Source organism: Spermophilus citellus, assembly GCF_964194105.1.
Source record: "Spermophilus citellus genome assembly, contig: SCAFFOLD_149, whole genome shotgun sequence".
In the NCBI taxonomy this organism is placed as follows: domain Eukaryota; kingdom Metazoa; phylum Chordata; class Mammalia; order Rodentia; family Sciuridae; genus Spermophilus; species Spermophilus citellus.
Window position 1 is genome coordinate 140099 of NW_027673076.1, and position 16532 is coordinate 156630.

Here is a 16532-nt window from a genome sequence, read left to right on the forward strand (position 1 = left end):
CACACGGAGGGTCGCTTGTGAGGTCACAGAAGCAAAGGCAGGTGATTGGACGAGAAGGAGAGTCCTAGTTGCCAAGGCAGCGACTAGAGGAGAAGGTCTTCAGTCAAGGAGAAGTCTCCACTAGAGAAGGATGGAGCTCTGGCTCCTTGCGTTCTCCAGTAGAGTCTGTGGATCGACCCCCAGATATCCCTGCTGACGTGTCACCCGTGAAAGGCTTAAGCCTTCCCGGGCGCCTCCCCTTCGCGCTTCGCTACCCACCCGCCCCCTGAACCCCGCCTCCGGCGCCACCTGCCCACGCCTGCTGCAGCCTACTCCACCGCGTCACCGGCTCCCGAGGTGACCACAACATGGCTGTGGTGCGGGGGCTGCTCTTCTGGCTGTTCCTGCTCTGTCCTACCTGGCGAGTGCTGGGCCAACCGGACCCGAAGCACAAACTCTGTGCAGACGACGAATGCAGCAGTGAGTGCGCAGGCGGGCGGGCAGCCCGGGGTCTCCGCGGTGGCTCTTTGGGGCCGCATGGGGCTCCGATCCCCTGGTCCCCAGCCCCGCGGGCTGGGCTAGGGGGTCGCAGGATGATGGGTGGGGCGCAGGAGTGACAGAGCCTCGGGACCCTGCGTGTGTCCCCTCCGGCTCTGCCTGAGCCCCGGCCAGCCCGCTCGGGTTGCGGGGGGCTTCGACTCCCACTTGTTGCCAGCATTTTATGTTTCTCTACTGTCTGAGGCGGGGTTGGGAAAGATATAAATGAGAAAGATATAAATGAGAAACTAATGCACAAAAGTAGACCTGTTAACAGTACACATTTTATGTTAAAATTATAAAAGGGCTTTATTAAACATAATTTCTTAATCATAAAATACCTGTACTAGATCATGTGGGTGTGGAGTGACTAGCATAACATTTTTTTTTTTTTTAGAATTTAATCTCTTTTTATGTGGTGCTGAGGATCAAACCCAGTGCCTCACCTGCACTAGGCAAGTGCTCTACCACTCAACCCTAGCCCTAGAATAACTTTTAATGGATAGCTTGCCTGAATTCCCCTCCCCAGCATTTATCTTTTATGGATACCATGCTATTTCCAGTCTCTTGTGGGAGAGGTCACTTATTCTGGATTTACTCCACTGGGTTCTAAGGTCCTTGCATTCATATTAATCAAGGATGGAACCAGGATGACAAGCCTTGTAATGTAGTGCTTGACGCATAGAAGCCTTTCAATTAAATATTTGTCAAACTGACAATGAGCCAATATCCTGATAAAAGCTTTCTGTTTCCTGGTTTCATATTTGATCATCTCTATCCATTGTTTTTCAAAATGAAATATTTCAACTGAGAGTATATGATAAGAATTCCAGAAGGACATAAAGCCATTGGAAAATTTACTTCCCAAGAGTACTAATTTTACCTGATAATTGGGGAAAGAAAACAGTTGTACATTTAATCAAAGCAGATATATTTTGGATAAGAATGCAAAGTGCAAGTGAATGTTCAGGGTAGAATATTAAGCTGTAAAGAGATAATCTTTGCTCTGGATCCTATTGGTCTATGTCCTGAGCTCAGGAAGGAGATAGGTTCACCATTTGGCTCCTAGGTTACTTTGAACATATTTGAAAGGCACATTAAGCAAGCTAGACTTATGGAATTCCCTTCTCTATACTGGCTCGTTGAGACCAGCACACTTTTAGATGACAGAGTTCCTGTTATTTCTGAGCAGAATAGACATTTCACATTTTGTTCTGGACCAGAATTCTCTTCTGCACATTTATTCATGTGGGTGTATGTTGGTTTGCCAAGGGAAGGTAAGTTATTGAAGCCTCTATCATAAATGTATTTGTTTATAAATTCTTTGGATTAAAGGCTTCTTTATAAATTTGACTGTATAGTTCAGTCATCCTTTAAATGGGATGAAAACAATTAACCCTCCCGTATCCTTGCCCAGTTGTTCTCATGGGCGCATGCCAGGACATGGAGGGCAGTGTTGAGGTATCTGGAGCTGTGTGCTGAGGGGGAGGGCTGATCATTGGGCTTAAGTGGGGGTAGATAGTATCATCCATCTGATTAATGCATTCTTCTCCCTTGTAGAGATGCAGCCACCCCATGAAGATGATTTTCCTAAAGAGAACACAAATCATCTTAATAGAAATCTTCATGAAGAGCCTCGCCTCCTGAATCATCATTTTAATGTGAACCATCCTGAAGAGCCCAGCCTCTTGAGTCAACCTGTGACTGAGGACATGGGTGTCTCAGAAGTGTCTCAGATCCCAAATACTGAGAAAGTAGACCCAGGTAAAGCTTGCCAATTTTTCTCTACAAAGTAGAGGCATTATCATAATGAAGGCTTTCAAGGATATTTGTTGCCAAAGGTACGAAATAGAGCAGAGAGTGGTATAGGTACATGTGAGTTAAAAAAAAATCTCTTAAGTGAGAGAAAAGCAAGAATAAAGATGACTAGAAATCAAAAATAGGCCAGAGACTGTAACTCACCTAAAAGCAAATGTTTAGCTATGACTAGCTTGTGTAAACCATTTACAACTAAAATATTATTCTTCAAAGGCCTTATGCTCTAAAACTGTAGTTTTCAACCAGACCAACAGCACCAGAAACTCTGGGGGTGGGACCCACAATCTGTGTTTAGCAGGCCTTCCAGGAAAGTCTGGCCTGGTACAAGTTAGCTTGAATAATCACTGTTCATAGTCTCATAGATTCTGTGTTTTTTTCCCTTTTCTTCTAAATGGAATGTAATATAGCTCAAGTCCTGTTTTGACTTGTTTCCTGGACATGGTAATTAAACTTCTTCAAATGCAGTCAATGGTCCAGATCTTTATACTATATACTTACAGGAAACAGTACAGAACTGCAATCCATTTTAGACTGACACTTATGAATACTTCATCATAGTGCACAGTATCCAGTGGGAGATGAGAAACATTTTTTTCAAAAAAATCCCCAATGATGGCATCAACAGCATTCTACTTTTGTGTTGCTCACTCTCATTTTATCAGTAAATTAGATGATGACTAATTGTTTTATTTTATCCATCCAGTATGGTGCTATAAAGCCATAATTACTGTATTTTGTGTTTTTAAAGGTTCTGGTCTGTAAGCATAGCTATAGCATTATCCTACACCAGTGAAGGGCTTAGCAGCACTGATCTGAACCCCCCCCACCATCTGCACACACAGAGTGTAGGAGAACTCATAGCAAGGGGGGGGGGTTCAGTTAATTTGAGAAGGAGTAACATCAGTTCTCCCATTTTCCAGAAGACATTGCATCCATATATGAACACTACTGACTTCTGAACTGTCTTTAACTCCATAAGGTTCTGAAAATGAATCACGCACCATTAAGATTTGTTATTTTCATGCTCCAAAACTTTCAAGATTAGGGAAAACTTGGCTTACAAAATTAAGAATGAATTATTTCCCTGGCCTTTTAGGTTCCACCACAAAATGATGTCAATGACCTTTATAGGTAAAATCTTCCCAAATGTCATTTAATGTGTCTCAGGTGCTGAGATGCTGAGCCAATGGGGCAGACTTCACCAGCAGTCAAATTCATAGACCAATAGTGAATGGAGGGCCTGGGGTTGTAGCTCAGTGGTAGAGCGCTTGTCTAACATGTGAGGCACTGGGTTTGATTCTCAGCACTGCATACAAATAAATAAAATAAAGGTCCATCAAAAACTAAAAAAAAAAAAAAAAATAGGCAAAAGCTTAAAAAAATAGTAGTGAATGGAATCTCAGGGTTGAGAAAGACCTTAGAGGCAACTGGTCCAACTTCTTAATAACTGCATGTTGGACTCCTGCTGTTTAATCAAACATACCCCAGGCTCATGTAACTCATACTGAAATTCCACCCCTACAAGCTCTCAGGTCTAACTGGAATTCTACCTCATTCACAGAGCCTCAATGCAGGTCTGTACCCAATTCCCTTTAGTCTCTCTTGGTATTACTGTGTTCTTTTTAAATAGCTGTCATCTGTCCATTCAATAAATAATTGTTGAGTATCTCTGCCAGGTGCCAGATACTGTGTTAAGCCTTGGCTCATTCCACCTGCAAATCTACAAACCAAGACTCCCTCTCTTTTAGCTTTCCTAAAATTTTAAACACAAAGTTTCACCAGCACTAAATCCATGTTTGTTGAATGTGACCCTGTTTATATATATAATCTCTGGTTTTAAAAATTTTCCTTGAGTAAATATTGTTCTGGTAGCAGTTGTATGGCCATGGAAGTAGTGGAGAGTAGACTGGAGATTGTTCATTTTATAATTGAAGGGTCTGAAAGCTCTAATTAGGATTTTGAAGTTTTCTTCTCTGTGTTAATTGTCTTTAGGAGAGCCACATATTCCAGGCACTGTGACTCATATATTTAGTGAAACACTCGAAGAATATTGAAACTGAAGAGAGACAATTCTTATTCTATAGCATAAAATAAAATAGCCATTTCCCCTTTCAATTTTAGAGCTATTTATAACAGAAGGTACGGTGGAAGAGCCAGCAGATGCCACCCTTTTGGACAACATACTTTTCTTGTTATATTCATTCTTGCTTTATTTGTCTAAGATGGTAAGTTTGACATAGTTTCTTCAATTAGAATGTTGATTATTTATTAGTTTTTAAGTGGCTTCTGGTCATGAAGTGAAGAACTTAAAATGTCTTTATGAAAATGACTCCTGACCCTTTGAGTAGATAGCTCCTGAAACAAAAGCCATAGGGGTGTGGCTTTAATGGCTACTTGGTTTAGCACATGAGGAAGATTTGCTGTCTACCAAGGCTGGACATTTGCACACCTGTAAAAACTTGGTTCTTCCCCTCAGAACCTTTCATTCTGGCAGGGAGATAACAGCATTCACTTGAAACACAGTAAGATAATGGCAGAAAGAGAGGTATTTATTCGATGGTAGAACATTATTGTCCATAAATGCATTTATTATGGTTGGAAGGGTGATCAATAAGGTCAGAAAGTAGTTGAGATGTGTTTGAAACACAGGCAAAGGGCAAACAGGAGTCTGACATGTGGTTTGTTGTTGATTAGACAGGCTGGGGTGGAGGGTGGTGGGGGAAGCTGGCAGTCAGAAGAAATGTGTTCAGAGAAATGGAAACATGAAGAAAAGGATATTTGGGGAGGGCAGGAGAATGTGAATAGTTGGTGTTGTAAAGTGTGAAGTTGGAGGGGGATGGGCCTGTTGGAGAGATCAGCAAATCTTAAAGGAAGTCATGAGCCAAAGTAGCATTAGACCATTAATAGTGGGGATCCTTAGAAAGTTTTAAGAATGAAAGGAATTAGGTTAGATCTGTTTTTTAGAAAGAGTCCCTTAAGGCTGATCTTTCTAAAGAAAATCATGATCCAAACAAGACATTTAATCTGTCTAGAAGCTTATCTAAGCATTTTAGGACTTACCTCCCCCCCGTTGGTATTTGTTGATATTGGACTTTTAGAGTTTAATTATAGGAATGAGAAAGCTTTTAGAGGTTGGAGGATAAGATGGTCCTAGGGCCATTGTGACAGTAATCCTCCTCAACTGAAGTTGTTTCCTGTAGGTTGTGTTATTTCAAGGCTTGTGTAAGAAAGATGTTCGTGTTTTCCTTGTAAAATGTATAGATTTTGAAGCCAGGTAGATCTGGTTTCAAATCCCAAGGTTATCATTTAGAAGTTTGGGCAAATAACTAAACTTTTGAAAAAAGTTTTCCTCATCTGAACAATGTAGATAATGCTTACTCCAATAATAAGAATTAAATGATTTGACAAGGTAAAATGTCTGGTGAGGTGTCTGGCATTTTGAAGGGTTTTACCCCCACACACCCCCTAATTCTCATGTAGGCAGTCAGAAGGTGGTATAAAGACAATGAATACCTGGGGAGGAAAGACCACCAGGGTGGAAAAGATGTGGTGGGGAGAAACAAATCATTTTTCAGTTGGCTCCATGTTTGTTCATGATGGTGGCAGCCACCTGGGTAAGGGGTATGTACAAGCCAGGCAGTTAGAATAATGATATTTCCAGTGATTAAAGCAGTCTTCCACAGTCATAATTTGATTATCAGAATGAATCAGCATCACTTGGAAAGTTAACAGCCTCACGATATGGGAAGGATTTCTTTATTCATATTTTTAGGTATGCACAGAGCCCTCCTCTAGGTCTAGGTCGGGGGACATGAATGTGGTGCAGGTATGGTCAGTGATTGTACGGTGATAGGTAAGACATAGACGTGAGTGGCAAAGAAGAGGCAGAATGTTATGAGACTGATTTGAAAGGAGATTTCAAAAAGGCATTTTGATGGCCCAGTATATACAGGACATTGTTCGAGGACTAAAAGAGTCTAACAGGTGTAAGGCATGATTGTGATTTTTGAAAGCCTTAAGAAAAGGACTTAACAAATATATGCAAAAATTATGAACAAGTCAATGCAAAATCTTAAACAAGTAGTATGATATCTGATAGGACTGGATAGTAATAGGCTCTGATGTGTTTGGGAGATGTGCACCAATCAGATTCATTGATCAATGGAATCTTAGTAGAATCTTAGTGTTAGAAGAAACCTTGGAAGGCTGTTTCTCACTCATTGCTAGTTATTTTCTTTACTGTGGCCCTGACGAGTAGTTATGAGGCCTGTACACCAGTATTTTCTAGCATGAGTCACTCTCTTACAAGACTATCTGTTCTTCTGTTGTCTAGTTCATCCTTGTATTGACTCCAAATTTTTCTCCACATGATTTCCTCTATAAAATTGAATTCTTTTCTACATAGAAATCCTTTAAATATTTGAAGTTATATCTTAATTTAAAAATTATTTTTAGTATTTTTTATCATGGAAACTTTCAAATAAGAGCAGAGAGAATAGTAGGGGACTATAGGTAACCATAACATACTGTATATTTTAGAATACTAGAAAAAAAGATTGTGAAAGTTTTACCATAGAGAAATGATGTTTGAGGAGGTAGATATATTTAACTGATTTAAACGTTACATAGTGTATACATGCATCAAAATGTCATGTTACCTACTTCAATAATTATAATGTTTGTTTCTATGTACTAGTTAAAAAATAAATTTTAAAGCTTTAAAGAAAAGCATAGAGAATAGTATAATGAACCCACGGGCCATCACCCAACTTAACAGTAATTCCTTGATAGCCAATATCAGTGAGTTTTTTTTTAATTTGTTCTAATTGGTTATACATGATAGCAGAATGCATTTCAATTCATTGTATATAAATGGAACAAAACTTTTCCTAGTTGTACACAACACATGTGTAGTCCTACATGTACCTCGGGTAATGAGGTTCATCTCATTCCACCATCTTTCCTATCCCTATGCCCCCTCACCTGTCCTACCTCCCCTTTGCCCAGTCAAAGTTCCTCCATTCTTTCCATGCCCCTTACCACCCACCTCACCCCCATTATGGGTCAGCATCCACTTTCAGAGAGAACATACAGCTTTTGGTTTTTGGGATTGGCTTACTTCCCTTAACCTGATATTCCCATTCACCCACAGATGCCATAATTTTTTTCTCTTTTAATGCTATAAGTAATATTCCATTTCATATATGTACCACAGTTTCTTTATCCATTCATCTACTGAAGGGTTGGTTCCACAAAACTATGGAATGCTTCACAAATGTGGGTGTCATCCTCGCTCAGGGACCATGCTAATTTTTTCTGTATTGTTCCAATTTTAGTATATGTGCTGCCAAAGCAAGCACACTCTGAGTTTTAACAAATGTAGATAGCCATGTAAAAACTACCATAATCAAGATATAGAACAGTTTTTTCACTAGAAAAGGGGTTTCCTTGGGATCCTTCCCAGTGAGTTCCTTCACCACCTGTTCCAGGCAACCACTGATAACTTTTTTTTTAAACTATAGATTCATTTTTCCTACAGTACTATTTCATATATATGCCACTATAAGTGGACTCATATCTGGGAGTGCAATTGCCTCCTACGTTTAATGTATGTTTTTATCTTATGTGATACTGTCAAGCCATGCTAAAAAATGACCACAATCATTTTATACTTCCACCAGCAATTTAGGAGACTTCCACTTGACTTCATCTTCACTAGCACTTGGGCCATTCTAGTGGGTATGTCTTTGTGAGTTTATTTCCTGATAATTAATGATATTGAGTGAACTTTTTTTTTTCTTTTGAGATAGGGTCTCACTAACTTGCTTAGGCCCTTGATAAGTTGCCAGCCTCAAACTTGGGATCCTCCTGCCTCAACCTTCTGAGTTGCTGGGATTACAGACATGTGCCATGATGCCTGGATCAAATACTTCTTAATGATCTTGTTGACCATACTGTTTTTGTATGTCAACTCTCTCTGGCTAGCTGGAATCCAGACTTCTCCCAGCTCAGTGCCAACTGTGGGATTGGTTAGCTTATAGTTGTTCTTGGCCCTCGCAGGTACTGCTTAGAATGTAGCCCCAAACTGAAGACCACCTCCATGCAGATTTCTGGAACTCTTTCTTTGTGGCTCCCATCTTTCTGGTAGTTTTCTCTACATATTTTTGGCTGCTTAATCTCCTGGAACTCTGGTCTCTCTCTCCTCAGTGAGACTGTTATGCCCCATTTGGGTTCCCCTTCCCCAAACTGAGGTCTAGAGGGTGCCTCCAGGTAGAATGCTCACCTATTTGTTCTCCTGCTCTTAGGGGTGACAGTTGCATGTCCCTTGTGGCTTTCTATCTGAAAAATAGCTTTTTAAAAATATATTTTGACTGGGCATGGTGGCACATGCCTTAATCCTAGTGGCTCGGGAGGCTGAGACAGGAGGATCACGAGTTCAAAGCCAAAAGTGAGGTGCTAAGTAACTCAGTCAGACCCTGTCTCTAAATAAAATACAAAATGGGGCTGAGACTGGGGATGTGGCTCAGTGATCAAGTGCTCCTGAGTTCAATCCCTGGTACCAAAAAAAAAATATATATATATATATATATTCCAACTTTCTGGTTGCTTTCAGTGGGAGAACAAGTCTCATATAAGTTACTCTCTATTGATTTCTCCTTTTGTTGTAACTTTTTGCAATAATTGAAAAAAAATATGTTTGTGGGACTTCTAGGATATATTGTAGTTTGGGTGAATAAATGACATCCCCCTGGTACAACAATTTAACCTGTTTTCTCTATTGCCTTTTTTTTTTTTTTTTTTTTTGGTGGTGCTGGGGATTGAACCTCGGGCTCCATGCATTCTAGGCAAGTGCTGAGCTAACAACCTCAGCCTCTCTCTGTTGCTTCATATTTCTTGGAAATTGGTAGTCAGGTTTAGGTTCAATTCTGTTTCTTATGAAAACTTAATAGGAAATATTGCATTGACATCTGCATGTCCTCTCCTTTGATGTTGACTACTAGTCAACAGTGACCTTGGTGAGATTTGCTAATATATTACAGGTTGCAAAATAGCAATGGTCTGAGTTGCTGGGATTTTTCTTTCTTCATTTAAAGGCTGGGATGCCTATACAAATAAAAATTTATGATTGATTATTCTTTCTTTCTTTTTTTTTTTGGTACTGGGGATTAAACTCAGGGGCACTTGGCTAGTGAGCCATATCCCCAGCCCTATTTTGTATTTTATTTATATACAGGGTCTCACTGAGTTGCTTAGCAATTCGCTTTTGCTGAGGCTGACTTTGAACTTGCTATCTTCCCTCCTCAGCCTCCCAAGCTACTGGGATTACAAGTGTGTGCCACGGCGCCTGGCTATGATTGATTATTCTTTACACAGATATTTGGTTTGTATAGTTAAGTCAGGAGATAAACATTTGATTCCTTTTCTTCATTTAAACACTTTTCAGAATAGTAAGGTATTATTCTAGCATTATCAAATGATACCCAAAGGGGCTTTTGAAATCTTTTTAACTTTTATTTAAGAGTCAGTATGATGTCATGCATTTAAAAATATTTGGTGTGTTTAATCTAGTTAGGAATAGTAATTGTTCTTACCTGATGCTCAATTTCTCCCCCTTTTGCCTTGTAGAAGCCTCTTTATCTTGGCTCCTGGGACCCTTTGCCACCACCTAGTGGTCATTGTTACCTATTTCCCTTGCTTTTGAACTATGAGAGATGTTCCAAGTTCATCTTAAACATTCCCTGTCCAGACCTTGAAGGAACTATTTCTCTAAAAGAACTTTGATTCCTTTCAATAGGAAATTATATTTAGAGGCTACATTCCAAGTACTAAGATTGCTTATTGCTCAAATTGACTGTCATTTGTAGGCCTTTTTAGTGAACAAAGCTCAGAAATATATGGGGATTTTTCATCATGTCATTTAGATAATTCCCATGAAAATTCAGGATGCTAGAGAGATTTTACTTCACTTCATCTCTCTTAGATTTGTGTTTTCATTCTCTGATGTTGGAGTTCCAGTTTTCAATGACATCAATATAATTGTTTACAGTCTTGTGCCACTTAATGACATTTTGTTCATTAGTGCATAATAATGGAGCTAAAAAATTCTTGTCACCTAGTATTTTTAATATCTTTTTTGTGTTTTGATATGTTTAGATATATAAACATTTACAATGTTACAATTGTCTACAGAATTCAGTATAATAATATCTTATAGGTTTTTATCCCCAAAGCGATGATATACCATATATGAATACCTACGTGTGGAAATGGCTATATTTTCTAGGTTTGTATAAGTATACTCAATGATGTTTACACACTAAAATTGCCTAAGATGTGTTTCTCAGAATTTATTCCCATCATTAAGCAACACACGACTATATTTATGTTATTTAAAATACTTTCAGGAATGTATTCCTGAAATGAAATGAAATTCTCTTGTCTTTAAGCTATATCCCACTAAGGTATGTTTGAAATAATTCATTTCTGTGGTTTGTCACCAACATGATATCACAGGTTGTTTCATTTTTGCTTTCAATATTTAGGTGTTACTTTTTAAAGATTTTTTTGTTTATTTTACAATTATTTAAATATTTAGAAGAGCCAAAGTTAATTTGTAAAAATAAGATGTTTCTGTTTTCTGGTACTGGTGATTGAAACCAGGGCTCCTATCCACTGAGCCACATACCTAGCCTCTTTATTTTTTATTTAGAGATAGTTCTCACTAAGTTGCGTAGGGACTTGCTAAGTTGCTGAGGCTAGCTTTGAACATGTGATTCTCCTGCCTGATTTTGAAAGAACTCTAGCTTTTGTCCCAGTTCTGTCTACCCTGATGTTACTCTCTTTTATAGTTAACTTTTAAAATTTATTTCATTATGTATTCTGCTATTAAAAAATAAGCAAATGAGAAAAGGGATATGTAGCTCAGTGGTAGAGCACTTGCCTACCATACATGAGGCCATGTGTTCAATCCCCAGCACCATAAAAAGAAAAAGAAAAGCAAATGATTTTTACATCTAGCCATGATAGCTTTATATAGGTACTGGCTTCACCTTCCCAACTGAAACAACTAAAATAAATATGAAAAAACCCCACAAACAGATAAAATTTGAAGATCCAGCAACATTGAAGATCAAGCAACAAAGAATGATTCTGGAAACATAAGGAACAAATGCTGTGAGCTCTTTAGTTGTCCCAGCTTTTACTATGTTAAGAGATTCCCAAGCCATGACAAAGAAGGGGAAATCAGGCAGAACCAGAGGATACCATGAATTGAGAGATGGTGCTGAGATTCCAGGAAAACCAAAGTGACTAGAATTCACAGGGTGGAGTACCAAAAGAAGGTTGCTACATTGAGAGACAATTCTGGAAATCTGTGAAAGGCTCTCTTAGTGTTCAGCAGGGTATTGATCTGCACATAAGTGTGATGAAACTGCTTAGCAAGTCAGAGAAACAATCTTAAGTGATTAGAAGGAACAGGTCCTAACACAGGGACCAGAATAGCACCTGGAAAAAACTATCTAAGGAAGTTGGGTAGAATAATCAGAAGGGTGTTACCTCGGACTGACTATTACAATTTATGTCATACCTAACAAATATTCAGACCCAAGAGAATCAAATTGTTTCCAGTAATTTAATTATATACGAAATATTAAGAATAGTAATTCGTAATGTATGGCATCGAATCAAAGCTTACCAGGCATGCAAAGAAGCAAGAAAAATATAATCCACAATGATGAGGAGAAGAATCATCCAATCAAAGCCAACTGAGAACTGGCGGAGATGTTAGAATGAGGTAATGGCATTTTTTTTTAAAGTTATTACTACTATATTTCGTGTATTAAAAAGGTAAAAAGAGATATAGAAGATATATTTTAAGAAAATCAGACTTCTAGAGTTGAAAATATATGATAAACACAGGGGATGGGATTAATGCCAGAATAAGCATTGTGATGAAATTGTTAGTGAACTTGAGGACATAGCAGGAGAAGTACCCCAAATGAAACACAGGGAAAATTTCTTCTGTTAAAGAAAAGTGAACCAGAGCATCAGTGAGCTGTGGGACAGTTTCAAGTTGAGCGATGAGAGGTATTCAGAAAAATATTTTAAGAAATGATGGCCAAAAATTTTCAAAAATTTGTGAAAACTGTACATCTGCAGATCCAAGATATTAAATGGAACTAGAGTACAAAAAGCATGAATAAAGCTATATCAAGGTATATTATATCATAAATAAATTGCTCAAAACCAGTGATAAAGAGCAATCTTAGCAGTTAGAGAAGACATTTATGTAGAGAAGAACTAAGGATGACATCAGATTTCTTGTCAGAAATTAGGCATAAGAGAATATAGTGTAGTGATACCTTTAATATATTTGAAGAGTAATAATGTTGGCCGATAATATCATGCCCAGTGAAATATCTTTCTAAAATGAAGACTTGTACTGACATACAAGCTGAAAGAATTCACCCTACACTTGCACGAAGACAGCAGATGGAAATAATGGAATAAAGGAGTAAAGAACACTGAAAATGGTGACTGTGTGCATAAATATTTAAAATAATTTTTCTTATTTGAACATTTTAAAAAGTCATTGACTGTTTAAAGACAAATATCAGTGTAGTATGGGACTTAGAAAACATGTAAAGTAAAATACATGACAACAGTATAAATCTCAGAAGGGTAGTAACTATTGTAACATTCTTATTGAATATGTGAAGTAATATAGTATCATCTGAAGGTAGATTGTGACAAATTAAAGATGTATATTCTAAACCCTGAAGCACTAAGATTAGAAAACAGAGTTATAGCTTAATAAGCCAATAGAGGAATCACTAAAAATACCGATAGTGGTATTTCTGCAAAAGAATACAGAAAGAAAAGAGAAAGAACAAAGAACAGAAGGAACAAATAGAAGATTATATTAAGCTTACACCTTTGCACAGCAGTAATCCTATTAAGTGGAAAGTATCTAAATACATCAGTTAAAAACAGAGATTGTCATATTGCCTAAAGAAGCAAGACCCAAATAGATGTCTAAGGGAATAACACTGTAAATAGAAAGGTATCTCATGTTAAACACTAGTCAAAGGAAATCTGGAGTAGCTACATTAAACCAAAAGAGGTTGTGGGGCAAAATATATCATCAGGACTAAAGAAAGTTATTTCCTAATGATAAACGAATCAGTCAAGATTATATAATAAGCCTAAATGCTTGTACTTTTAATATTAGACCTTCAAAATACATGAAGTATAAAAATTGATAGAATTATGAGGAAAATGATGAATCCTATAGATTACATTTAGAGATTTCAATATCCTCTCCTCAGCAATTGGCAGAAAACGAAAAATAAAAGTAAGGTTGTAGAAAGTGTGAATGACATAATCAATCCATCCATTTGAAATTAATTGACATTTATAGAAAACCCCCAAGGAGCTTAGTACACATGGAACATTTACCAAGATAAACTATATTCTGGATCTTAAAAAAAATTATCAGTAAATATAAAAGTATTCAAAGTCAGGCAAAGCTTATTCTCTGAACACAATAAAATGAGAAATCAATAATGGAAAAATCTGGAAAATTCTCAAATATTTGAAAACTTAAGTGCCAGGCTGCTAAATACATATATACACACACACACACACACACATATATATATATAAATGAACAACACAGTACATTTATTTTTATGTGGTGCTGGGGATCGAACCCAGTGCCTCACACATGTGAGGCAAGCACTTTACCACTGAGATACAACCTTAGCCCCCACTGCTAAATAATTTTTGAGTCAAATAAATCAGAGAAGAAATTCATATTTTGAGTTGAATAAAACTGAAAACAACATATCCATTTGTGCAATGTCACTAAAGTGTTATTGGAAAATTTATAGCACTACCAGGCCCAAGATAGCTTTATTAAAAAAGAAGTCTCCAGTCATTGACTTTAGTTCCTACTATGAGAAACTAGAAAAGGAAAAATAAGTTAATCTCCAAGTAAGCAAGAAAAAAAGATATAATAAAGACCATAAGTCAGTAAAATTTTAAAAAAGGAAAATAAGAGAAAATCAATGAAACCCAAAGCTAGTTCTTTAAGATGAATAAAATTGATCAACATCTAGTGAGGGAAATAAAAGAGGAGACACAGATTACCAATATCCGCAATCAGAGAAGGGATATAGCTACAGATTTCACAGATACTAGACTGATAATGGGGATATTATGAACAGTTTATGTTAATTAACTTGACAATTTAGATGAAATGAAGAAATTCTATTTAAGCCACAAATTGCAAAAGTTCACTCCAGAAAAACAGACAATTTCATAAACCTTGTTGACTATTAAAGAAATTGAAGGTATAGGTAAAAACCTTTCTACAAAGAAAAAAATATAAGACCCAGATAGCTTTATTGGTGATCCAATTAAACCTGTAAGGAAGAAATGATACTAATTCCTAATAGTATTAGTAATACTAAACCCTTGTAGAATATTAAAGCAAGGAAATATTTCTCCTATGAAGCCAGTGTTATCACTACACCAAACCAAGACAAAGATATAACAAGAAACGGAAACCACATACCTCTCATGGGATCTCCAATGAATCTGTACAGAAATTCTAAACAAAAATTTAAGTCAAATACAATATGTAAAAGGAAAATACATCATAGACAAAAACTAGACTGATGATGGGGATTTATGTCAAGAATCCAAAATTTATTTAACATTTGAAAATCAATGAAATTTACCACATTGATGTACCTAAAAGCACAGTCTTTGTGTTTAGCTCAAGAGATACAAAACAAGCATTTAAAAAATACAGCGGAGGGGGGAAATGTTGGGGAGTAATATTGGCCAAATTATATTGTTATTTTGTGTGCATGTACAAGTAGGTGACAATAAATCCCATCGACATGTAAAAAAAATCAGCCCTGATTATTATTTAAAAATTTTTTTAGATGTTGATTGACTTTTATTTGATTCACTTATTTATACGCGGTGCTGAGAATCAAACCCAATGCCTCACACATGCTAGGCAAGTGCTCTACCACTGAGTATCAACCCCAGCCCCTCAGCATTGATTATTGATGTAGAAAAACAAACAACAAACTAGGAATGGAAGGGAGCTTAAAACATCCTCTGAAAAAATGCAGCTAACCTCATACTTAATGGTTGATAATTGAATACTTTTCCCCAAGATCAGAAACCAAACAGAGATGTCCACTCTCATTACATCTATTCAGCATTGTACTGGGGTGCAGTAAGGAAAAAGCTAGTATACTAAGGCAAGAAAAAGAAATAAAATGCACTCAGATTGGAAAGGAAGAAATAAAATTCTCTTTATTTTCAGATAACATGAATATATATAGATACAATCTGGTATGATCTAGAAAAAAGCTATTGTAAGGTTGACAGATAAAATTTACATCTAAAAGCAATTATATTTTCTATATATTAACAATGAATAATTAGAAATTGAAATTTTAAAGATTTCCATGTAAAATAGAATAAAAATATGAAGTATTTAAACATAAACATGGCAAAAACTAAAATGTATATATTAAAAACTATAAAATATTGCTGATAGAAATTAAAGAGAACCTAAATGGAGAGATATACCTAATTTATGAGTCAGAAGACTAAGGTGTCCATTCATCCCAGTTTAATCACCAGAGTCAACATTATTCCAATCAAAATCCCTGCAGAGTTTTGTAGAAAATGACAAGCTGATTGCAACAGACCTAGAATACGTGGCTTCAAGACTTAATCTAGGGCTGGGGATGTAGCTCAGTGGTAGAGCGCTTGCCTAGCATATGCAAGGTCCTGTGTTCAATCCCTAGTACCATACGAAGAGGAAAAAAAGAAAAAAAAAAATATTCTAAAGCCACAGTAATCAGGATTGCAGACAAAACATTGGAACAGAGCCAAGAATTCAGAGATAGATACACAATATATATGGCAACAGTCATTGACAAAGATGGAAAGACAAGTAGAGAATGGAAAGTTTTTTCAGCAAATGGTACTGAAATTACTGCAGATTTATATGCAAAATATTGATCCATGCCTTGCTTTAGACACCTGAATTAACTCACAGACTTAAATATTAAACTCAAAACTACAAAACCTCTAGGAAAAAAAATAAGAGAAAAATTTTTGTTGAACTTAGATTCGGCAAAGATTTCTTAAATTTGACAACAAAAGCA

General features: G+C 36.9%; 1 protein-coding gene across 1 annotated transcript in view; it reads left to right on the forward strand.

Annotated features, from left to right (window-relative positions):
* LOC308640149 (transport and Golgi organization protein 1 homolog) overlaps positions 1 to 16532 on the forward strand; it is a 22923-nt gene continuing 6391 nt past the window's right edge. Inside the window, exons 1-3 of the mRNA XM_081312161.1 lie at positions 1 to 459; positions 2077 to 2280; positions 4456 to 4559. Coding sequence (XP_081168287.1) covers positions 348 to 459; positions 2077 to 2280; positions 4456 to 4559 — 420 coding nt within the window. The 5' untranslated portion in view covers positions 1 to 347. The remainder of the gene's footprint in view (positions 460 to 2076; positions 2281 to 4455; positions 4560 to 16532) is intronic.